Source organism: Neolamprologus brichardi, chromosome 10, assembly GCF_056152115.1.
Source record: "Neolamprologus brichardi isolate AB-2024 chromosome 10, ASM5615211v1, whole genome shotgun sequence".
NCBI lineage: Eukaryota > Metazoa > Chordata > Actinopteri > Cichliformes > Cichlidae > Neolamprologus > Neolamprologus brichardi.
The window spans coordinates 32,645,799-32,669,743 of NC_142113.1; the positions used below are offsets into that span (position 1 = coordinate 32,645,799).

At 46.2% G+C, this 23,945-nt stretch overlaps 3 protein-coding genes across 9 annotated transcripts; 2 read left to right on the forward strand and 1 right to left on the reverse strand.

Moving 5' to 3' along the window:
* On the reverse strand, positions 1-13,896 carry uimc1 (ubiquitin interaction motif containing 1). 7 transcript variants are annotated; one of them, XM_087847548.1, is made up of 23 exons: positions 13,689-13,891; positions 13,173-13,310; positions 12,810-12,897; positions 11,303-11,412; positions 11,091-11,169; positions 10,850-10,971; positions 10,126-10,512; positions 9,441-10,046; positions 9,213-9,255; positions 9,035-9,132; positions 8,785-8,903; positions 8,186-8,357; positions 7,493-7,597; positions 7,364-7,419; positions 7,099-7,268; positions 6,810-6,871; positions 6,032-6,131; positions 5,650-5,955; positions 4,654-4,729; positions 4,470-4,572; positions 2,194-2,242; positions 483-516; positions 1-359 (listed from the first exon to the last, which is right to left on the reverse strand). In XM_087847548.1, exons 3-23 carry the CDS (start codon positions 12,862-12,864, stop codon positions 191-193), a joined length of 3,021 nt encoding a protein of 1,006 aa, XP_087703674.1. In that variant the 5' UTR covers positions 12,865-12,897; positions 13,173-13,310; positions 13,689-13,891; the 3' UTR covers positions 1-190. The 7 variants fall into 7 exon arrangements, 5 of the variants coding, with proteins under 5 accessions (XP_087703674.1, XP_087703673.1, XP_087703672.1 ...); XM_087847547.1 differs by having other exon boundaries at positions 10,126-10,277; positions 10,356-10,512; positions 12,810-13,310; XM_087847546.1 differs by having other exon boundaries at positions 10,126-10,280; positions 10,356-10,512; positions 12,810-13,310; positions 13,689-13,890.
* On the forward strand, positions 13,529-18,786 carry LOC148100994 (uncharacterized). Its single transcript, XM_087847549.1, has 5 exons — positions 13,529-14,063; positions 15,697-15,911; positions 17,161-17,278; positions 17,364-17,523; positions 17,764-18,786. Exons 1-5 carry the CDS (start codon positions 13,542-13,544, stop codon positions 17,775-17,777), a joined length of 1,029 nt encoding a protein of 342 aa, XP_087703675.1. The 5' UTR covers positions 13,529-13,541; the 3' UTR covers positions 17,778-18,786.
* A 2,227-nt stretch (positions 18,787-21,013) lies between these two features.
* LOC118453811 (uncharacterized) lies at positions 21,014-23,173 on the forward strand. The gene is made up of 5 exons (XM_087847550.1): positions 21,014-21,613; positions 21,885-22,090; positions 22,201-22,318; positions 22,554-22,722; positions 22,823-23,173. Exons 1-5 carry the CDS (start codon positions 21,128-21,130, stop codon positions 22,834-22,836), a joined length of 993 nt encoding a protein of 330 aa, XP_087703676.1. The 5' UTR covers positions 21,014-21,127; the 3' UTR covers positions 22,837-23,173.
* Positions 23,174-23,945: the final 772 nt, after the last annotated feature.

A 23,945-nucleotide genomic window follows, 5' to 3' on the forward strand; every position in this document is an offset into this window, starting at 1 on the left:
TCAAAGGCAGAAAATCCAACATTTAATTTCATTTCATGTTTGAGCGAAGCTACAGTAACATAAAGGAAATGTCCATGAAGAGGTAGACTGAGACATCTTCAGCGTCAGCCCGACGCACTTTCAGCACTCAAAAGTTCGATCTGCAGAAATGTCCTTCAGCCCGCTGTGGGCTCCGGTTAAGGCTCCGCCCTCATCGGCGTCTTTGGTACGGCTTCTTGGCTCGCTGCTGTTTCTTGAAGTCGATAAGGCAGTCGGCGGCTTCTGAGATAGGTGTGAAGGACCTGATGGGAGAGTTACTGACCCTGAATGCTGACACTTCCTCCTCGTCATCATCATCATCCCGCAGATCGATGACATCACTGAAAGAATGAAGACAGAAGATTTCAGGCGTCTAAAACTTGAACAAACAGGCTGCAGCAGGAAGATTTCAGGTGTCTTTACAGCTGGACTTCAAACCCGGAGCTGTTTTAAAGGCGCTTTACCCGGGCAGGACTTTGGATCCAGACGGGCCAGCATCTGCAGAAACACAGCGAGGCAGGAAAACGTGACTTTATGAACCCTGATTCAGCGGTGACATCACATCAGCAGGACAACAGCTTTCCCCGTTTCTAGAAACATCCCGACCACGTGTCCCTGACTTTTAGAAACGGGAACGTTGATAACAGAAGAACAAAACCTGGAGCTTCATCTATAATCAGTCACATCAGAGTCTCAATAATCATCATAACAAAAGACTTTACACCAGAACTATCCAAGTCTCCACTCAGTAACTTCATCTCAGGGTTCAAATCTGTGAGAGATTTCTTCACGCTGAACCTTCGCGAGGCCAGACTGTTTGATTTAGGACGCCTGTGAAACACGAGGGCTGTAACTGAAACGTGACGAGCAGCTCATCACTGCTCAGTGAAGCGTGGCTCAGTTTGGTGAATAAGTTAAATAAAGAGATTATAATTTGACTCCACCCCAGTCTGAGGCCCGAGCGCTGAGTGTTTAGCTTTGGACACGTTTATCGTGGACATCTGAGACTCATTCCTCGTGTTTTCCTCCCTTTAAGCTCGTTAGACTACACTGCAACAAGGCCAAGGCCGGCGCGGGCCTCGCCTCGGAAAAACAAATTCCAGTGAGAACAGAAACAAAAGACAAAGTCTGACAGCGAGACGCTCCGCTCTGCACGAAGGTCACGGCGAATTGTTGCTGAGGATGTTTAACGGTGACTCAGACTTTTGGGTTTTCATTTAGCTCCTGTGATCTGCAGAGAGCAGTCGGGGCTCTGGCATTTTTCTCCCATCAGGAGCACACAGGTGGAGGCTTTTATTTTTGAGCATCCTCCTTTACATGTCACTTGTGTGACCTTTGACCTGCTGACAGTGCTGTCATAAAGAAAAACGAGGAAGCAAAAACAGAAAAACAAATATGAGCGTCAGACGCCCTCTGGTGGTCAGAGTGAGGAACTGCAGCCGTCTCTGCTGGAAGCTTTGAGCTCACAGGAACGTCTCATCAGTGTTTACTCTATTTTACTTTTTCATCATTGTTTTATTCTGTGTAAGTTAAAGAAAAGCAGAGAAGGCTGATCTGAAAACAGAATAAATTAAATCACCTTAATAAACTCATAATAATAACAATAATACATACAGCTAATGATCCGACAGCCTTCTTTGTCAGCTCGTTTCCACTGAATCAAACGCTCACGCGGAGCCTCGGGCTCTCTGACATCACATCAGCAGCATCACACGAAAAATCGATAAATGAGAAGATTTCTTCATCACTGCTCAGAATTTAAAAAACCTTTACTTTACGTATTGAACAGTAAATTCAGCAACGTTCCTGCAGGCTGCTTTATTGGGGGCGTGGCTGTAAAAACATGGCTGCCAACGACTCTGTGCTACAAACATGGTGATTTCAAATTTGTTATTCAGCAACTATTAGCAGGTATCTGTGATACAACCATGCACTCAATCATAGAGCATGCTAACAAAGCTAGCTAGCATTAGCCGATAGCTTAGCACTCCATGCTCTCATCTGAATCTTGCAAATTCTGCCTTCAGGAAAACCCCCCAAAAAACAACGACATCAAATGACAAACCACCGTAATGAGGCTACATCCATCTTTTATATACAGCCTTTGCTTTTTTTTATCATTCAGATTTTTGTGTTTCAGAGGAAGAAAAACAAAGAGCAACAACGATGACGTACCCGAGTCTCTGCTCTCCGTCTGATCCAGAGCCAGCAGCAGATTTCCCCTCTGCAAGATCAGAAGACAACAACTTTTAAACATCTTTACGTTTCTTTACTGAACTTTTACTCTTTTAACACCAACAGTCGGCACTTTGAATGAAACTCTTCAGCTTTCCGAGCAGCTTCTCTTCTTCGTCACCTGAGCTACGATGTCCCTGTCTGTTGTCTCCTGCTCCGTCTGCTCTGCTTTTAACCAAAAAACAATAAAAACTAAGTTTAGGAATAAAAAAACAAAAGCCTGCTGTAATTTAGGATCAACAGGTGTCTGATTTCAAAATAAAAGCTCGCTGCTGTTACACATTTTCCTTGATGTTTCTCCTGGAAAAATGCCACGAACATCCTGCTTCCTGTCAGACCTTCACCTGTGGATCTACACCGCCAAAGCCATCTGGCAAAGGGGGGTGTCAAACATAAGGCCCGGGGGCCAGAGCAGGGCTGCCAGAGGGTCCAATTGGTCCTGTATTTTCATGTTTTACAATTTTTACTGCTGATAAAGACCTCACCGCTCACACTACAACACAGTAGTAGGGTTGGGCCATATCATACCGTTCACGGTAACACCGGTGCAATGTTAGGCAACAATAAGAAAATGAAATATCACGATAGAATATGGGTAAAACGCGCACGCGCACATGGCCGAATAAGCACGGTGGTAACGGAGAATGAGAAGGGAGAAAGTGGATCGTTGAGTGAAACGGATGAACCAGAATTGGTTCGTAAAGATGGTGCCACTTCAGTGGTGTGGAACTGGTTTGGTGTCTGTCACAAACCCACCAAAACACTTTTTTTTTGTAGAACATGTAAGCGGCCATCGTTATTGCCGTATTTGTAGGACTAAGGTGCTCGTAAATCTGGGAGTAATCTGGGTCCTAAACTCCGTCCACTTCAGGTCCCAAAGTCAAATGAACACACAGCATCACTGAGAGTTACAAACGGTCTAAATTCTTTCATCTTTAATAAAACGATCAGTGTTGCTGCTTTACCAGGTATAACTATGAAGTTTAACATCCAGGCATCCATGAAAACAGAATTCATTACATTTAACCGAGTTAGAAGTTAGCAGGAAGTTAACAGAAGTTAGCTCGCTAATTTCGCTAGTTACCTAAACATGATATAGCATGTTCTGACTGAGAGATTTCTGAAAAAATTCAAACGTACAGCTCTGCTATCACTTCCAACATAAATGAAGACAGAAAACTAAACAGCAGTGACGTTTGTAAGGTTACTGAAGTTGGGCTAGCTGGTATATAATGATGTGCGACGTAATCGCTAGCGACACAGCTATGCTAGCATAGCATAAACAGTGAAGCTGGAGGAATGGTGCTAACTTTTTTCCACTCGATAAAAGTTAACGTGAAGGTTCCTGATGGTTAGAGACAAATACAGTCGCATGGCAGGATGCTGTAAACGGACCAAACTTCAGTCAGGAGAACAACTGAGATAATCCATCCACAATACGAGGTTAGTGATTAATATACTGCAACAACATGGGAACAGAGCAGCTGTGATAGAATACAGCATTAATGAATCAATGGTACAGAAGTGGAGGAAGCAAGAAGAATGAGTTGAATAAAGTTTGATTTATCTGACTGCTTTGTTGCCTTATAATCCCGTGCACCTTATGGTCCGAAAAATACGTATTTGACTTTTTTATTTGGCACACTGCAGTTTAATGTTGCAAAGCTCCTCATTTTAACTTCACTGGATATTATACATGGTTATGCTCAGGATATGTCAGCCCATTTCTACTGGAAATGCCCTTTGGTTAAACTTTCAGCAAGGAATTTGCATTTGCACTGTTAAATTTTTATATAGGTTTAATGCACATAAAAAACAGCTGCTTGTTTAAGTGAAAATAAATGGGTGTTTTTTGCGCTAGTAATGCTGTGGGGTTGTATTTAGTCTCGCATCAATTATATCGTCATTTATAACGCACATTTTATATGTATATTGTGATAAATATTTTTGGCCATATCGCCGCTCTACACGTTTGGTTTTCCAGGACTTACTATAGAAATTTAAAAAAAAGTGGGCCCAGAGTAAAAAACCAAACCAAGATAACGAGCTAACGTTTCACTGAAACGAGCGGCTCACATGTGCCTGCTCCTTCTTTGTAAACAGATTTGAGTTTACACAGTGAAAAAAAGCTGATCGTGGTTTGTTGCAGACTAAACTGGTGGACTGTCTAAGCTACAAGCAGACAGGTGTGTGGTTTCAGAGCGTCGCCGGCTTACAGCTGCAGTCTTGGATCCGTGGCGCTGGATGCAGAGCTCGGTGTGTCGGCTGTAGTCCTTCAGAGGCACGGCTCTCTGACAGATGTAGCACTTCTCCTGGTTCCTGTTGGATTAGAAGAAAGCAGCGAGTCAGAAAACAAAGAGCTCTCGCGGCTGATGTAGACGTCGCCGCAGACACACCTACCTGCCAACGTCAGCACCGTCATTTGTATCTTCGGCGTTCGCTCTGTGTGTTCTCTTCCTCTGAGTCTTCCGTGACACTAAAGAGGAGAACAAAGCTCCGACTGAAACCACAAATCAAACCACAAAATGCCACATCTGACTCTCACCGGTGACTCATGTTGTAATTCCCAGTTTGGCCTGAGGGTGGCAGCGTTTCGTCACTGTTAGGTTTAAAACCGTCCAACTACCTTCAATGTGAAGGTTTGGAATAAAAAATCTTGAGAGAACTGATTTTCTACCTGTGAATCACTCCGATAATCTAACGCCCACGCTCGCCACGCTCGCCACGCCCGGCTTTGACACAGCCTGAACTCCGATTTCATTCCAAACGTGAAGCACTGTGTTCTTTATATTTGGCTGACGCAGAATGAATCATCATTTAAAACCATCACACAGGACGAGGTGGAGGAAGCTGATAGTGGACACGCCGGTTTGATGGATTTTGCTCTCAGTGCAGCTTCCAGCAGAGCCGCGATTGGCTTGGATATACGAGACGCAGCGCAGGGGAAAGTTTTTGCTTCTGAATACGTCCGAAAGATTTCCACGACGACGACAAACCAAAACAAAGGTCCCGATCATGGAAGCTCGGGTTTATGATCGCAGTTTGCTGAACAACAGTGGAACCTCAGTATATATATAAGGTTCTTTATTTTAAATATCTGTTTATTCTATGATTTATTTAATTTCTATTACTCCTTCATTCCTTCTTCTTTTTTCCTGTTATATAATTGATGTTACTGAGTTACTCTGTGGCTGCTGTAAGACAAAATAAATCCTCCTCTGTACATCTGCATGTGTGACCGTTAAAGCATCTTCCTGATCTATGAACCTTCAGCAGTTTTATCACTTTGTTCTTTGACGTCTTTGTTGTTTTTCTTCTTCTTGTTTCTTTTTTCGAGCCGCTCGCTGCGTTTGAATGATTAAAGTTCCTGATGAACACTCATCTTTAAAAACTCACCTTGTATGTAGTCGACCTTGGGCCTCCTCTCCTCCACGACTGCCACCTCGCCGTCGCAGTACGCGGCGTGCATCTCGATCTTGCTCGCGGGGAAGGACGCTTGGCAGAGCGGGCAGTCGACGGCGGTCTCGGGGCTGCGGGGGACGACGGCCGGCTCCGGCCCAGGCGATGGCGCTTGGTCCTTTATCTCCTCCACATCTGGATCCCCTCCGTCCTCCTGCACCTCCTCCCCGCTCGCAGGCTGACCGGCGCCGCCCTCGCTGCTGCTGACGGGGACGTCCACCTCCATCTTCTCACCTGTTGGAGCTGAGGATAAATGACAGCTTCAGCTTCTGAAACACGCAGCGTGGAGGGTGAAAATGAAGCTTCTCTGTCTGATTACCGTCGGCCTCCACCTCCTCCACCTCCTCCACCTGTGGCTCGCTCCTGGAGGGAGGATCAGCCTGAAGGATCATCTGAATCTCCGGGTTTTTAGCTGCAGACTGCGGACAAACTTTTCACATTATTTCAGCACTTTAACACATTATTTACTGACGGCAGCCACACACAAACCCACCCAGCACCTCCACCTGCTGCTTGTACAGTTCAGGGTCTCGTGGCTCTGAGGAAGAGAACATGCAAACTCACAGAGGTGGTGCCGACCTGTGGACTTGAACCTAGAACATCCACAACGTGAGGCCTCAGTGCTAACCACTGCAGCACCGAAAACTCTGCCATAAGGCGTCAGGACCAGTTCCTGTCAGAGTCGGCCAATCAGCTTTAACGCAGTTAAATCAGAACACACGAGCTCAGACATAAAGGATGAACACACACACGGTGACGTTCATCAATGAAATCGTCGCTGTGACGGTGCTGCAGGTATCTTCTCTAACACCACCCATTTACTAGCAGACAAGCTCCACGCTCTTATTTTGAAAGTCTAGTTGCTGCTAATCAGTTGAAAGCAGTCCTTCCTGTCAGACTCCAACTCCACCGTGATGGAGAGGAGCCTCTGACGGCGGTCCCAGTCTGCTCTGCAGGTCCTGCAGCACGCGACGAACCGGAGGCTGAGCAGAGCGAGGACCGCCAGCTGCTCGCGGGAGGAGGAGTCAGCTGGGACCTGCAGTTAACCTCCTGACTTCCTGTCTGCGAGTTTCTCCCGCACACCTGAGCAGACTCACCTGATCTTCTGCGTCACACACCAGCGTCACGTCCTGACTGCTGCCGCCGCTCAGCTGCGTCTCTGAGGTCACATGAAGAATAACGTTATTGGAAAACACAGATAATAAAAGCACACAAACATATCACAGCATCATTGTTCGCTCCTCTCACTGCATTCAGCTCCTTCACACTCACATCAGCCTCAGCGTCTCGACTTCCTGATCAGAGACAATCTGACGAGTTTCTTCTATTTAAATAAAACGTTAAACTCAGGCTGAGGCGTGAGGACAGGGGGGACAAAATCCTCACCTGGACAAACCTCACAGTCCTCAGCGTCCATCGGTTCTTCGTCTCCATCCTTCTTCCCGTCCTCCTCTTTGTTTTCAGTCTTCGTTTGCTCCTCTTCCTCCTTCTTCTCCTCCGCTGTCGGAGCATCAGCAGCTTCATCCTGAGTTTTGCTCCTCAGCCTGAGACCTCGTCTGAAAGCCAGTTTGAACAAATCGAACGTTCCTCGTCAGATCAGACCTCCAAACACGAAGCAGACGCCGCTTCACGGCCCAGAGCAGAGTTTTACCTGCGAGCGGCGTGACGCTGAGGCGATCCAGCGGGCAACTCGTGCGACGGCGATTTCTAAAAACATCACACGTGTTCAAACATCTGGAACAGAAGCAAACGAACGTAATCTTCTGACACATTTTCGTACCTCCGTTTGCGGCAGGACGGCCTCGCCCCACTCCGCCTTCCTCAGCAGACGCCGCTGAGCCCGTTTCAGACTCTTCTCGTAAACCTCCATCTGAGCCACGATCACCTGAACGGCGACAGGAAGGACGAGTGAACGCACGCTTCACGTTACTGATTTCACAGTGACTCAGATTTGATTTGATTTTGACATTTTTAAGAGTTTAAAAACAAACAAATTTATTTTACACAATAAAATAAATTTGACACTTCATTAAAGCAGCTTTGCATGATTCACAGCTGAAAATAATCCTTCTTTATCCTAAACAGGGGCTTCTGCAGCCCCTTTGTTCTGATTGGCTGTCCCTCGTAAACAGCAGGTGGCGGGCTTCTCTGACTGACAATAGCCACACACCCCCTCTGTGACATCATAAAGTTGCACAAGTAGAAAAAAACTGTGTAAACATTTCAGGGATTATTTGCAGACATTTGAAACGTCGGCCATGTTGATTTCTGTCTCATCTAAGACCAAAACTACATTTAATCACTGAAAGAGTCGCTAATTATTTTTGCAGAATTTCATGCATGAAGGAAAAGAAAGCAGCAAAGCGTCGTCCTGATGTCAGAACCACGACTGTCTTCTAACAGTTTACGGGGTTTGTGCTGTAAACGTGTAAACGAGTCCGTTATAAATGATCGTAATCTGTAGCGTGACCACCTGCGTGTACGTGTCCGGGTCGAGGCCTCGCGGGCAGAAGGGAACGCCCCAGTAGTAGTGAACCGCGGTGGAGTCGGCGGACTCTCCAGAGCCGACAGAGGAGAGCGTCCTGCTGCGATCAGGCCGCGGCTCCTCTGTGCCGGACTTGGAAGAAGTTTCAGGTGAAGTTCGTCTGACAGAGAGAGGAGACGGAAACTGGTTTGCATGATTCGTTCGGCAGCAGGACTTCACTGTCCTGTCTGTGTGTGCGCAAACGTTACAGCTGGATTCAAGTAACGTGTGCACAAAACCCACAGGCCCGTGTTCACTGACTGTATTCAGGCCACGCCTCCTTTGTTTCTAAGGAAACACTTCCATCTATCCGTCCACAAAGCTTCCCAGTCCCTCTCGGGGGATCTCGGGGTATTTCTAGGCCATGAAAGACTTCTAATATCGCCCAGCTGGATCTGCCTGGATAACCTCGACAGGGAGGAGGCGCTGGGACGAGCATGAACCGCCTCAGGTGACTGAGGGCGGGTGTAACGCAGGCTGTGAGACAGGTGAACATCCCGCTCCCCTCAGTCTCGTGAGCCTGACAGCTGACACGTGAGGTTTCGTACCTGCAGTTTGATCCAGTCGCCCCTGAAGAAGCAGCCACGTGGTTCAGGGAGGCCGCCGGGCTCTCCGCCTGATGAACTGACGTCTCCTCTGGGAAGACGGGGCTGGGAGAGCCGGTCGGCTGCAGGAAAAACAAAAAAGCAAAAAAAGACATTTTTAAGACGACGTGACAGAGATGAAGACATCGCCCGTCTTCATCTGCAGTCTGTGTGGACGAGCTGTGTTCTTGTAGTGAAACGATCAGCTGTGTACCGTGACGTCCTCGTCCCCGTCAGACCAGACTAGCGTCATATCGCTGGTCAGCTGACTCTCGGCCGGGTCCGGGGCTTCGGCCCGCCCGCTCAGCTCGTCTGCATCGAGGAAATCCAGAATAAAAACACCGTCAATAAAAACAGACACAGTCCGAAAACAGAGCGAGCGACCTTCGTACCTGACTCGGACGCTTTCAGCCCGTCCAATCGACTCTGAGCGTCCTGCAATAAAAAGCAACAAAAACAGAGAAAAGAGTCTGAGTCACATAAACATCAAATAACTGAGACCCAGCGTGGATCAGTGAGGCACACGATCGAGCGGCTCATCGTGACGTAAATGTATCGAGCGTTCGGCTTTCTGAGGGAAAGCGCGCTCTGACATGCAGCACTGCGACCTCTGACCTCACCTTCCTGTTGGCTGGAGGACTCTCGCACCTCTGCTGCTGCAGTCCGAACACGGGGCTCTCGGAGTGGGCGTGGCTCGGCTCGGCCTGTCCTCTGTTGGGACTTTCTGGGAATGCTAACCGTTCTGATGGAGGAATGCCGGGGCTTCGTGGGAACACGGGGGACGGGGGTCTCGCGGAGGCGGTTAAACTGTCCTGAGAAGAAAACGTGAATCCTGAGTTTTCACCGTCTTGGCTGCGCACGGCGTCTTGGGGTCTGCGGGCGCTCGGCGACCTCTCGTGCTGAGCGTTCCTGCCAAACACGGGGCTTTTAGCGAACTCGGGGCTCGGCTCAATCTCGTCGCTGTTGTCGGGATCTGTACCAGACAGGGCGGGGCTTTTGGGACATGAGGCGACGTCGCTTCCAGGGAACGTCGGGCTCTCGGGACGAGGGGACTTTTGGGTGGCGTTCGAACCATTCTGAGAGCACAACACGAACCCGGAGCTCCTGCAGGTGTCCAGCAGGTCCTGGCTCAGCCGGCCGATGCGGACCTCCGCCCGGCAGCCCGTCAGTGGAAAGACGGGAGACCGACGCAGCTGTGAGTCCTCAATCTGCGTGGAGTCGGAGCTCTGGGAGGAAACAAAGAGATGAACCTTTAAATCACTTTTCTGACGCACGTTTCCCTACAGATCGCAGACGACGACGAACCTGCGGCGAGTCGGGGAGAGCCGGCAGAGACTCGGAGCTGCAGGGAGACGCCTGAGAGTAGACCCGAGTCTGCGACAAGTCTGGCATCTCCGGCAGAGGACTCCCCGCTTTCCTCTTCCTCTTTAAACTCCCGTTGTCACCGTCTCCAGATCCTGCTGGAACAAAGGAACAGTGCCTTTCATATTGATTTCCTGGTGTGAAGTCTGACCTCAGATGGACGCCGGTGTTACCTTGAAGGCAGCCGTCCTCTGAGGCTCCTCGATCGATGGCGAGCGTTGTCTTCCCGTTCGAGTACGCTAGTTTGCGGCGGGAGCAGAGCCTGAGGGAAACGTCGGCGGGCTGAGATGGACTCTTGGGGGTCCGGCACGCCTGCGTCTGCCCGACCATCTGTGAGAGGAAAAGCAGGAACATCTTTCTCTGCATTCATTTGTCTGTTTGCTCTGATTTGTTTATTTACTACGATTAGCATCTGTGCTGTTCTGTAGCTTTTAGCTAGTTTAAAGAACATGAATGAAACTCTCATAACAGGTTTAGAGGACGACTCTCATCCTGGCGGTAAAAGTAAACCATGCTAATGTCAGGATTCACATCGTCTTAGAGAAGGCGCCGGCGCTCTGCAGAGAGGCCCTGATTGGTGCAAACTGCCATCAGCTGCTGACCGACAGGTAAACAGGACAGAAATAAAACCCAGACGCGTGCACGCCTGCTCCAGCTCTGTACTCACGCTCTCCTTGATGGCCCTCATCATGGCCTCCTCCTCCTCTTGCTGCCGTCTGAGCGCCGTGGCGCTGGCTTCCTGTTCGCTCAGGCGCAGAGCCAAGTCCATCATCTCCTCCTCGGACATCTCTGCAAACACACACACAGAGCTTCATCGCCAAAGTCCTGCTTACACCCTCAAAATGAAACACGTTCAGCAGTTCCTGATCCTCCCGAAATGCCCTGATTCCACCTCCATGCTTCTGCACCTTTAGGTTTGGATTTGCTCTCCCTCTGCCGTTTCTCCCTCGCCATTGACGTGGCGAGCAGCGACGTCGAGAGCTCGTCCTGCAGAGACAAAGAAGGACGAACAGTTCTGATGTTGTTTTTCATGCGGCTGCCAGATTATCAGTCAGACTTTACTGATCCTGGTTCCACGAGAGCGACCTCGCGTTCATTCAGGACGCTCGCGTTTCTTCACCTGCTCGTCTGCAGCTTCGTCCTCCTGCGAGTCCTCCTCCTTCTGGCTCTCAGAGGCCACATCAATGAGCTTTTGCTTCCTCAGCGCCATCTTGCTCTGTTCCTGAGTAACTGCAGCCAGCAGACACACAAAACTCTAAATAATAAACCAACCAGCCGTAAAATCATTGAGTTTAAGTTGTTAGTAATCATCTTTAGATCCACTGCTTCCATAAACATGTAATAAAACATGTGGCTGCCAAGCTCCAAACAGGGTTTTACTAACACGTCGTTTCTGATCTCAAATATCACCACAGTCCGTAACATCAGGATCCACCCAACCATTGTCTTCTGCTCCAATCATCATTGGGTTGGTAAAGTCGATAATTGGTCGGATCAATTTATCCTCCAGCACAGTCCGAACTCTGAGGAATCTTCAGAAATGATTCTCCAAGCGTCCTGAGGGACATTCAAAGCTCTTCTTTGGATGTTTCTGTCTTTTGTCCTGTTCTCCATCAGAATGATCTCACTCTGCTTCAGGGATGTTGAGGTCCGGCGTCTGTCGCGGCCAATCTGTGACTGATGGTGTTCCTCAGGCTTCTCCTGCACTGGCAGTGTGTTTGGCATCAGCCTCATGCTGAAAAACGAAGCTGCTGCCACTCAGATGTTTCCAGACGGTACTGATGGCGTGTGGAAATCTGACCGCACTTTCATAGAGTTGATAATTCAGTTTTGATGAGATCAACACACTGATTGAAGGACAGCAGAGACCACGACGCAGCCTCCACCATGTTTTACAGACGGCTGTAGACACTCGTTGTTGTAGCTCCCTCCTGACCTCCTCCACACATTCGGACCATGATTTTGATTGGTCGCTCTACCAGACCGGTGTCCATTAATGTTAAATCCAGTTCAGGTGTAATGAGGCATACCTGTTTCACTTCTTTAAGAATGGCTTCCTGAGAGCCATCCTTCCCCTGAGACCACTCCTGATGAGGCTTCAGTGAAGAGCAGATGGATCTCTCAGGTCTCTGAAGGACATGACTGTCACCTGCTGTTAACACCTCTCACTTCTTCTGTCCTCCACTCGTCTAGCTTCCTCCTCTTTGTTAAAAACACACAGCACACCATGCTGAGATATACCAAGTTTCAGCTAATAGATCTTTGGGAATCACCTTCCTGGTTCAAACATACTTTCCATACCCCAAACTTTGTTTTTTCTTTCCACATTTTTTGATTTTAAATGTGAAGAAAAGTCCCCAATGGAGTAAAATCCCAAATAATTATGAGTGGTGGCTCAAGACTTTTGCACAGCAGCTGAGAAAACAAACATGAATGTGCGATACGAGTCTGAAGTTTGCTTTGATGGTCACGATTAAATAATTTAAGTTTGTGATTGTTCAGCGGGATTATTTAAAGGGTCAGTTCACCCCCAAAACACGAAGCTTTAATCCTTCGAACCGCTTATTGTTTCCGTCTTTAATAACGAACAGCAGAATGAATGGCAGCCCTCAGGCCACGCCTACTACCTGCTTCACCTGACGATGGTGGGTCTCCTCCTCCTCTTCTCCGCCCTCCTCTCATCTGTCCTGCGGTGGGGCCTGAACAAACTGCCCTCTGCGTTAACACAAAAACAAACAGAGGCGCGTGAGCGGCCTGAAACATCGCACACTGGACGTAACGTTAGCTCACACGGCGCGAGGGCAGCGGTTGATATGGAAACAAGCTGACCACACGAGTCAGCGAAAAGAGGCCGTTAAAAGTTGGCGCTTTTCGGTTTTCCCGCAACTAAACCGTGACGCTAGAGAGCGGGTCGGCCTGCCGCTCCTGCCCGGCACTCCGAGCGGCTGAGGCGGCGGTTGAAGGCCAGCGCTCCGCTCACAAACACTCACCCAGCACTTTTCCTTACTTTCGCGGCGCCATGTTTGTTTCTGTCCACCTCGTCACGTGACTGCGACGTCGGCGGGGCCGCCGCTGTCCACGATGCCTTCACGGACTGTCGGTGAACACAGATTCCTCACCTCATGTTCCTGATGTCAGAATTCTAATTAGAGTTGATTTGTGACAATAAATGAATTAACAATAAATAAATAAATATAAAAAGAAGAAAAATGTATATTAAAATTAAAATGAGTGTCTGTTTGTCTGTTCGCAAGATGAAATGCTTGATAAACTCTTGAACTTCCCCTTAAACCTGTAAAAATTAACTTTCATTTCTTGGTAACCAGCTTCAGTTACTGGGCGTGGTCCTTACAGTTTTTATGATCGCCACCACCCTTCATCTAATCATGGAGACGCGAAAAAACAGCAGAGACTATAGAGAATATTTTGTAAGGGGTGAACACTTAAAGCTGAAAGAGCTGAAATCGGAAGCTCGACATTACCTGGATACGAAAAGGAAAAAATACCTGTTCAAAAAATACATCCCTCCGTCCCCCTGGCCGGAGTTTCACGTGTCTCGTGTGAAACACGACACAGAGAGAGGGTCGCTGTGCTGGATCTGGAAGGATGGAGGCTTCAAGGATCCACACAGAGGCGTCAAGGACCCTGAAGAGCCGTCCCTGGTGTGGTGGAGTCTGGCTGTTGGACCAGAGGAGATCCGGTCAGCTGAGAGGAGGCTCCTGAAGAAGACCTTCCCATACCGGACCAAGGAGCAGGCCCGGAGGCAGCAGGGCTTCCTGAGGAAGTTCACCTCCTCTCCAGCCTTCAGTGAGAAGTCCAGGTATGGATCATACCGCTTCACCTTCACAGTGCAGGAGGTGCTGGAGGCCTACAGCGAGCAGGTACGGACTCCTTCAGTTTAAATTTAAAACACTTACTAACTTTTGATAATGCTGTTTTATTACAGCAGACAGTGATGAGAGGCCCGCTGACTCGTTACAAACTGAATTTTATTTATTCATAAGTGTTCAGTTCATCCAGCACCTACAGCCCGCCCAAACTCTGCGGACCACTTGCTTACTGTCACAGTGTAGATCATTATTATTTCAGTTATTACAGGTTTTAAAATTTGATTTCGTTTTGACTTTTTTGTTTTTAAATCATTTCAGTTTCAGGAAGTCTCCTGTTCAGTTTACTGGTCTCAGTTTAGTTTTTATAGTTTGAAAATGTTTCGTTTTCATTTAGTTTTATTAGTTTCGATCTCAGTTTTAGTCTTAATTAGATGTAATTTATCTGCATACATATTCAAATATAACCAGAAGGCTCAATCAAAAACTTCCATCTGACCTGATCAGGCAGTTTGTGATTTTACCAGAATATTAAATCACAAAACAAAAACATTTCCTTTGTAAATTGATTTTACTTTAGTTTTTCATGTTGTGAGATTATTATTCTAAACGTATGGTATCTTATACCTGTAGTCAAGGTAGTTGAATTATGTTAACAGCTGTAGAACATAAATATATTCCTTAGTCTAGATTGTGTGCAAAGTATGTAGCTTAGTTTCCCTTATATTTTTAGGTTAAAAGAACATGACCATTTTTGTAGTTTGTTAGACAGGTGTTCCATTATATTTGTGGGGTTGAAAGAATGTGACCATCTTTGGATTCTGTTAGACAGGTATGCGCTGCCATTGATCTGCTGTGAATGTATTACGCTGTTTTCTTGACATGTCAGACTGCTAAATCATGAAGTGAATGTTGTGTGCAGAGGACCTTGTGCCGATAATAGCAGAAACAGACCACATTCCATGCCCCCACCTTTGTAGGGGGCAGAAAGACAGGGAGCCGAGGTCATAACTTAGGCGCCGTGACAGAGAAAGAATGTGAATGTTTAGGCTTTTACGACTAGGTGGGGGCCAGTAGAGGGTATAAGATGCTGTGTAACCCATCACCATTTTGAGATTTTGCTGTGACCCTCTTCATGCATGTCTCCCCATCCGGATGGTTTATGCTCATTGTATGGAAATTGTATGGAAATAAAGGATTGTTGATTGAGCATTTATACACCGAGTATTGTCCTTCCTTCAGCCCAAAGATTCAAAGAATTGGGAGATTTCAACAATGTTCATTAAATTTCATTTCGTTCAGTTTCAGTTTGTTGTATTTAAGGTCTAATTTTTGTTGTAGTTCTATTACCGTGTAATAATCTCGGTGTACAGGTGAGTAAACGTCTTCCTTACATTTTGCTTCTAACAGCCAGACTTGATTGTGATATCTAAAGAGCCCTACAGATTTCCTGAAGCCTTTTCAAGGCTTTTATTTAGACATTGGCTGCTTTTTCACTCATTCTCAGTCTGGTCCTTGTACCTGACCCCAAAGCACCAAACACATGGGAGGAACCAAGATTATAAATCTGTGACCAGCCTTTCACGAAACAGTCTGACACCAACAAAGAGCTCTAAGTTGAGCACTTGTCACATCTCTGCGTGGTGTGCAGCGCTCCCTCCACTGAAACCTGTTTATTTGTCTCCAGTTTTGCTCCCGTGCTCGACCCGTCTTGCGAGTGTTCAAGACCTCCCTGTACAAACAGGAAGTGATGTATACCGTGCTGGTCCACCGCCCGCACGATAACGGGCGCTTCTCCGAGTACCCCGAGCTGCCCGATGATGACCCGAACGCCGTCTGTGCTTACAGACGAGAAGAAAACATCTTCATCTGGAGGCCAGAGGCCATGTGTAAGACACACTGGTAAGAAACAGATAAAAATTTCACCGCGGTAAAGTGAGCCGTCATTTGTAAGCCGCGATCAAGCCAGCCGCCTCTTATCCGCCGCATAAATGTCCTTGCGCTTTTACACCAGTCTTTACGGTAGCCTCAACTACTAAGGATGATTTTTAATGAATTTTTGAAAATTGACATAATTCTATTGTATTGGCTGTATTGTGTTGAATATAAGTTTCCTTTAATTTCTGAGGAATTTTACAGTAAATCTGGCTGAAACCTGGCACACAGGTACAGCAGGTGTCCCAGAGAAAGAATGTGTTGAAAGTTGGACCTCAACTACTAAGGATGATTTTTAATGAATTTATGAAATTGACATAATTGTATTGACTGTATTGGGCTGCTCCATCGTAATGTGTGCGAGCGCGTGCGCGTGTCTAGGCTTTCAATCGGGATATAAAGCGAAAAGGCGCTACCGTAAAGACTGGTGTAAAAGCGCAAGGAAATTTATGCGGCGGATAAGAGGCGGCTGGCTTGACCGCGGCTCACAAATGACGGCTCACTTTACCGCGGTGAAATTTCCATGGAGTCCACCGAACCACACACTCACTGCCAGTTTATTAGATACACCTTCTCAAACATCTAATCGTGTGGCAGCAGCTCAGTGCAAAACGACTGAAGCTGAGCATCAGGATGGGAGGGCGAAGGTCTGACCCAGAGTGTGGAGTGGCGGTTGGTGTTTCAGGAGCTGCTCATCTGCTGGGAGTTTCCCAGACAACCGTCCTCACAGGACCACACTGTGCCATCTTCTGATTGGCTGCTTCCAGCAGAGTAACACGCCATGTCACACAGCCCAGATCATCTCAAGTGTTTGTATATGATGTCATGCCACTCCAAGTTTAAGCACATTTAAAAAAATAGCTGCTATCTGATTCAGAATCAGCTGATTTGTCTGTAATTTGTAAAATAACTTTGTTATCGTTAATGAAACTTACTAACACGTGTAGACTCACAGAGATGATGGTGAACGGAGGACCTAGTTCCTGTGCCGCAGACACGCGGGTCCAGTTTTGAAACTGTGATGTAATTCAGAGTTAGTGAGAAAAACACTGATGCTGAACAAAAACCAGGCCGTGACTTCAGGACACTCAGAGTGTCTTTACACGCAGCCGCACGAGCATCAGGTTCACCTTCAGCGGTGACCTGAGCAGCGTCAGTGAGGTGCAGTGATGCAGTTTAACCTCTTTGGGCTGATTCAGATGCTGCTTCCTCTCAGGTATCAGCTGAACTACAGACCTGAGTACAACCTGATGGACGCCTGGGGCCCGATTAAGTACCCTCAGTATTATGTTTGGGATCACGTCGCCCTCGCCCTGCACATGAAGAGCGGAGAGGTACGTTCGCTCAGATCTTCACATCTTCACATTGCTACAAATCCAGCTGCACAGACGTGTTAATTATCCTCTGTTTCTTTTTCAGGTGCTGAAGTTTGACTCCGATCAACTGAGGCAGAACCTCAAGTTCTGTGAGCGAGACGACGTGACCATCGCACCGAAATTCTACTTTGATGATTCTGAGGAAGCTCAGAGCGTGATCGAAAGTCTGTGGCCCGAGTCGTCACTGGAGAAGGATTTTGCAGGTAATAAATCAATAAAACTCTCAGTTACAAACCTTAAAGTTATGACAGAAACTCAACTCCACATAGTTTTTATTACGTCAGGCAGCCTGTTTATTTCTGCTGGAACATTTTACCATTGGAGTCTATGGGGACTGAAACAGCCTCTAGTGGTCGCTAGAGGAACTGCAGTTTTCGCTCCTGGAGCGTTGGCTTCATCTTTCCTCCATCTCAGTTCCTCCTCTGCCTCTCTCCTTCTCACAGGTCTCTCTCTTTAGGGGAAGACAACCCCACAGCAGTGTTAAAGAGGCCTCAAGACTCGGTGAGGCAACGATCGGGTTTAACTTCTGCAAACCTTTCCTTTTTTAAAGAAACCAAACGTACACACTGCTGTGCAAAAAGCTTGAGGCACCTGGATAAGAAGCAAACTAGTGAGAGAGCTGCTTAAAGTGTTATTGATGCTGTCAATGATAAGCCGCGCTGCTGAAGCATCAGCGCCTCTGTGTGAGCGCACTCTGTCCTGTCTGCAGGAGACCAGTCTGCAAATTTAAGATTAGAGGACGATTTCAGAAAGTAAAACTATATACAGTATTATTATTATTACGACTGTTACTGTAGTTATTTTTATGGGTGCTGTGGGAAAGTTAGGGTGACCACCTTTATTCTCAGGAATCCTTCTCCAGGCTTTTCATTCAGAGCTCTTCTTTGGATGTTTCTGCCTTTTGTCATGTGATATGTGATTGTTGGGGTTTCTCAGTATCACTGTGGGGTCTTTACCTTGCAGTGTGAAACACCTCAAGGTCACTGTTGTTGTGATTTGGTAATAAAGAAATACAACGATGATCTCACACTGCTTTGAAAATGCTGATGTTTCCTCTGAGGAGGCCGATCCACGGCTGACCGTGTGTTTGGGCCAATCAGATGCTTTCCAGACTGCTGGTAACAAAGTGTCTGAAGATACAATTTAAAACAGCTTCTTTGATTGGTCGTCTGTTACGTGTACACTGGTTCACGTGGGTGGGGTTTCTCCACTTCTATGCTCCATCACGGTGGAGGTTATACATGTAACAGTGGAGACAGAAAAAGTGCTTCACATGCTTCGCTTTTGCATTTTATTAGTTGATTTCAGATATACGATTTCCTGTAATACCGGAGATACATAATTATGTCCCTGTGGGTATGAACATGTATGATTATGTGTTTTTATGCAGCTTCTCATGTTCATGTGCCTGAATTCTATACACATTTCTACCATTTTTATACAATAAGACAATAAAGTTCTTTTGAATCGGAATTTGTGTATTTATTAACAGAACAATCGTAGAATTAATTATAAACACAAAGATGAGTTTATTTATATTTCTAGAATAATATTGAAAAGCTCTGAGACATTAATCTAATTTGATTGACCCCACCTTGAAGTTGGACCTGTGGGCGGGGCTTGTCAGAGCCTCTTGTGGGTTTACCGCACATAGTTAAGAGCACCACCCTTCTCTGGCTCCTGGAAGGTGCTGATAGTGGGGACCGGGCTTTGACTGGGAGGAACGACCTACCTGATCTCTGAGCGCTGGAGGTCGACAGCAGGAGGAGCAGAGTGCAGCTCGAGCAGCAGCTGAAGCAAAAACCTACCATCAGTCATTAGGTTGGTTTAAAGTAGGGATGCACCGATACCGATACTGGTATCGGGTATCGGGGCCGATACTGTAAAATGTGTGATTGATGAACCATGAACCGATACCAACTTATTTCATTAATCAGAGGGTGGCTTGTCATTTCTGTTGTAGTTTTTTAGATTGGCCACTAGGGGGACATCCCGCGCTAAACAGGCACAGGGTTAGGCGAGTGAGACTGGCAGCTCCAGATAAAAAAGAGAAACTGGAGGCTGCTGTAGCTAGGCTAAACAAAATGTCAGCAGTGTGGAACAGCCAACTTTAACTCAGGTTTTGGAAAAGCGATGAAAAATGTCAAGAGAAAATCCACGGGCAGTTAAAATAACAGAGGCTCGACTCATTTTATCGCTCTGGATGACCAGCCAATGCCGGCTGTGGAAAACATAGGATTGCACCGTCTTCTCAGCATACTCGAGCTGCGATATGAAATATAATAAATAAACAGAAGTGTTTATTTATTATTCTGAAAGCTCGAGACAGTGCCAATAGTTCAGTGATGTTTTGTTAAATTACAATGTGGAGACTCTGCAATAATTTAACAGAAGTGCTTATTTTTCACTTGAAATTTTTTTGTGGTCATTTTTATTAAGATTTTATTTTTTATCAGCAGAGAATATAATAAAACCTGTCTTCCAATTCATTGCATTTGTGTGTGTGTGTGGTAGAAGTATCGGTTTTTGTACTCTGTATCGGCAAGTACTCAGATCCAAGTATCGGTATCGTATCGGTTTGAAAGAATTGGTATCGTTGCATCCCTAGTTTAAAGAGAATCGTGGATGCCAGCAGCAGGTGGGGCTCCATCAGTGAGGTCAGGTCTCTACAGTCACATTGTCATTGTTGTAGTTTGAAGTTTGTCTGCCCTCAGCACACATACTGTGTGTCTGTGTCGGGCCAGTAATATGTGTAATACTATCAAACCTGAGTTTGTGAATGAGTCAGAATTTGTGGGTTTATTGCTGATTTGAGTCAGAACTGCAGTTTAAACCTGGTGAGAAGAACAAAGAAAAGTAAAAGAGCCTGAAAAACTGTCATCAGGGGATCTGCAGCTGCAGGTGAGGCGAGCTCGAGAAACTGTCCAGAAATGCAGCTGGTGGGAGAGGCAGCGTTTAACAAACAACAACCTTGAGACGGTGACGGAAAGGTGGGTAGTCGAATGACGCTCCACCCAAGAGATCAACGCAAACATCCACCAGCCTCCAAAGCAGCACGATGAGAGATAAACGAACTCCGTGAAACTCTGGACCTGTTTGTTCTTACTGTCACTGCCTCATTAACACCAGAGAAGAAGAAGGAGGACGTCTGCTGTGCTCAGAGGGGTTTTTTAAAGGTGCCAACACAATAACACAATAACTGATGTTGTGTTGTGTGTATCAAAGAGCCATGTAGGGGTTAGAGGTGGGAAGTAATGAAGTACAAATACTTTATTACTGTACTTAAGTAGAATTTTCAGGTATCTTTACTTAAGTATTTATTTTTTACTTTCTACTCCTTACATTATCAAAACTCGTCTCTTTGGGCTCAGCAGTATCATTTCTATGTTAAAGTGGGGTTTGGTTTGATTTCTGTTATGTAAGCTCATAAGTAACTTGTTGGCCTATGATATGTGAACCACATCTCAGATGTATCCCTCATGAATGATATAAAATCATCTTGAGACACAAACATTCACATCACAAGAAACTGGAATCAAACAGACTTTTGTTCTTTATCTTTAGCTACAATGACGCAGTTTATCGGCACTGGGAACAGGGCCGTGTCTGTCTGTGGGATCACAGACAGACACAGTGTGTTATTGTGTGTTATTGTGTGTGTGTTCAAAGATGAACTTTTATTTCCAGATAAGCAGCCGACGACACTGCCTGACATATACTGAGCTGTCAGATCTCGGAGCTGCTCATCAGCAGAGTGACACTGACGGTCTGGACGGTCTTTTTGATCGACATCATCCAAATCGGATCATGCAGAGACAAGGAAACATCAAAGAACATTATAAAGCGAGGCATTTAAAGCTGAATGATTTGAAACTGGAAGCTCAAGATACTCATTTGTACAAGAAGTACCTCTACAAAGACGACATCCCTCCGTACCCCAGACCTGGAGAGGTTTCACTTGAGTTTCAGGCGTCTCGGCTGAAGCACGACACGCGCAGTTTAGAAGAGATCAAGAATGACGGAGGCTTCAAGGATCCAAACAGCGGCTCAGAGGATCCAGAGAGACTGTCCCTGGTGTGGTGGAGTCTGGCTGTGGCACCAGAGGAGATCCAATCAGCTGAGAGGAGGCTCCTGGAGGACGCCTTCCCAAACTGGACCGAGGAGCAGGCCCGGAGGCAGCAGAGCTTCCTGTGGAAGTTCGCCTCCTCTCCAGCCTTCAGTGAGACGTCCAGATACGGATCGTACCGCTTCACCTTCACAGTGCAGGAGGTGCTGGAGGCCTACAGCAAGCAGGTACGGACTCCTTCAGTTTAAATGAAGATTAATTAGCTCAATGAAGTTTTATTTTTTTAAACTTTTTTGAACTTGATTTTGTCAGTGTAGCACCTCAGACTGAAAAAGCTCCCTGACTGCTTCATGTAATCAATGATCTTCTGTTTTCAGCCGGTCAGCTTCACCTCATTTTGTGTACTTTGTGTTTGAGACGTCTGTACAACGTCCGGCTCACTGATGAAGCCCGCTGTTATTGTTGTGAGTCTCTTATCAAAACATGTTGTTTTTCCAGTTTTGCTCCGGCCGCCTGCCCATCATGCGTGTTCTCAGGACTTCCCTGTACAGACAGGAAGTGATGTATGCTGTGCTGGTCCACAGCTCAGCCAATGATTGGCTCTTCGCTCAGTATCCCATGCTGAATGACCCCCCGAACACCGTCTGTACTTACAGGGACGGACGCTTCACCTGGAGGCCCGAAGCCATGTGTGGGACACACAAGTAAGAAACAGATGTTACCACACACACACACACACACACACACACACACACACACACACACACACACACACACACACAGAATCAGCTGATTCTCTCCTGCTTCCTCTCAGATTTGTTCTTTTACAAAGACGTGACAAAAACCTGATGGAAGCTTGGGGGCCGATCCAGGATCCACAGTTTTATGTTTGGGACCACGTCGCCATCGCCCTGCATGTGGAGGGAGGACAGGTACCTTCACCGCTCCTCCTCCTCACACACCTGCAGAAACATCAGGAACATTATTGTGTTTAATCATCTTGAAGCTGGAGGAAGCTTTTTGTCTTTGTGTGTTTCTGCCAGAGTTGGCGTGTTTGGAGGTTTGATGAATAAACGACATGTTTCAGTTGTGTTTGAGTTTCATTTTGTTGGTTTTTTGTGTAAAAATGTTGCTCGTCTTTTTCTCTGTGTTCATTTTCTTGTCCAGGTGCTGAAGTTTGATTCTGATGATCTGAGAAAGAACCTCACGTTCTGCGAGCATGACGCTGTGACAGTCGCACCTGAATCTGACTTTCAACATTACAGGGATGCTCAAAACCTGGTCGCTCGTTTGTGGCCACTGAAGAAGGAGGTTTCACTCCAGCAGAGGATCAGAGGTAATAAATCAATAATCAATAACAGGCTGACTTCCTGCTTTATCTCCTGCCGATGAGCTGTGAGCTGTAAACGTCTCACACTAACCTTCTTCATCAACAGGCTCTACAGAGTGAGGCTGTCTGTGGAGTTTCTCCACCTTTATTCTCCTTTTCCTGAGCGACTGCAGCATCACCGGCTGCACAGTGAACCATGGTGGAGGTTACACAGAAGCAGCAGCCGAGAGGAACGAACACAGAAAACTGTTTGATGTGACTTTTTTATTCGATTAGTTTATTAAAGGTTTATTACATGAATTTCCAAAGTGCACAGCAAAAAACCAAAGACAGATAAAACATAAACATGTGATTATGTGTTTCACTGCACTGTCTGTGTGTGATGTGTTCATGTGACTCAATCAAAGACTAATTACTTTGTACACACAAAAAGTGGACAATAAAGTTGTTTTGGATATTTTGGGTGTTTTCCGTGGTGTTCAGGTGTCTTCACTGCTCCTCCTCCTCACTCTTCACACACCTGAAGCTTTTCACATCAGATCATTTGTTGCTGTCTTTGTTAAATCAGTCCAACGTGTCACTAAAAGCGCTCCGAACGACCATCTACTCCTGATTCTGAAGCGAGGTGAAGCACATCAGCAGAGTGTCTGACAGATTCAACTAAAATGCAAATAAATCTGTAACCTGAAAACGAACCCAGAGGACACTCTTCCTAATCTTTCGTTTAAACCATCATTTCTTTCAAAAATAAATACAGTGGCTAGCAAAAGTATTCGGCCCCCTTGAACTTTTCCACATTTTGTCACATTACAGCTAGAGATGGCACGATACCACTTTTTTATGTCCGATACCGATATCATAAATTTGGATATCGGCCGATACCGATATGAATCCGATACAGTGTGTTTTTTAATCAATAAAACTGTTTTTTTAATATCTTGCTGAATTTTGTATAAGTTTATACTCAAGTTAAAAAAAACACTAAAGCTATTCTGTTATACCTGTGTGCAAAAAACACACTGCACCCAAAATATTTCATAGTTCAGCAACACTGATCAATCTAATAAACTTAAACCTGCACCATCCTCCCTATTCTGGTATTTTAAAGAGTAAGCAACCTAACTAATTGGTTTAATTTAATTTATGTTTTTGCTGGGGGTTGAAAACTCCCAGCAAAAACATAAATTAAAAAAAAAAATAGGGAACCACCCTCCACCTCATGATGCTTA

Bases quoted from the DNA above. Each gene is read 5' to 3' on its own strand.
- LOC148100994 (XM_087847549.1), top strand. From the start codon at position 13,542: ATGATCGCCACCACCCTTCATCTAATCATGGAGACGCGAAAAAACAGC. The intron at 14,064-15,696 runs GTACGGACTCCT...ATTTGTCTCCAG, and splicing joins TGGAGGCCTACAGCGAGCAG to TTTTGCTCCCGTGCTCGACC. The intron at 15,912-17,160 runs GTAAGAAACAGA...GCTTCCTCTCAG, and splicing joins GCCATGTGTAAGACACACTG to GTATCAGCTGAACTACAGAC.
- LOC118453811 (XM_087847550.1), top strand. From the start codon at position 21,128: ATGCAGAGACAAGGAAACATCAAAGAACATTATAAAGCGAGGCATTTA. The intron at 21,614-21,884 runs GTACGGACTCCT...TTGTTTTTCCAG, and splicing joins TGGAGGCCTACAGCAAGCAG to TTTTGCTCCGGCCGCCTGCC. The intron at 22,319-22,553 runs GTACCTTCACCG...TTTCTTGTCCAG, and splicing joins TGCATGTGGAGGGAGGACAG to GTGCTGAAGTTTGATTCTGA.
- uimc1 (XM_087847544.1), bottom strand. From the start codon at position 12,945: ATGTTTCAGGCCGCTCACGCGCCTCTGTTTGTTTTTGTGTTAACGCAG. The intron at 11,170-11,302 runs GTGAAGAAACGC...TTGTCTCTGCAG, and splicing joins ACGAAGCTGCAGACGAGCAG to GACGAGCTCTCGACGTCGCT. The intron at 9,133-9,212 runs GTACGAAGGTCG...TCCTCGATGCAG, and splicing joins GCTGAAAGCGTCCGAGTCAG to ACGAGCTGAGCGGGCGGGCC.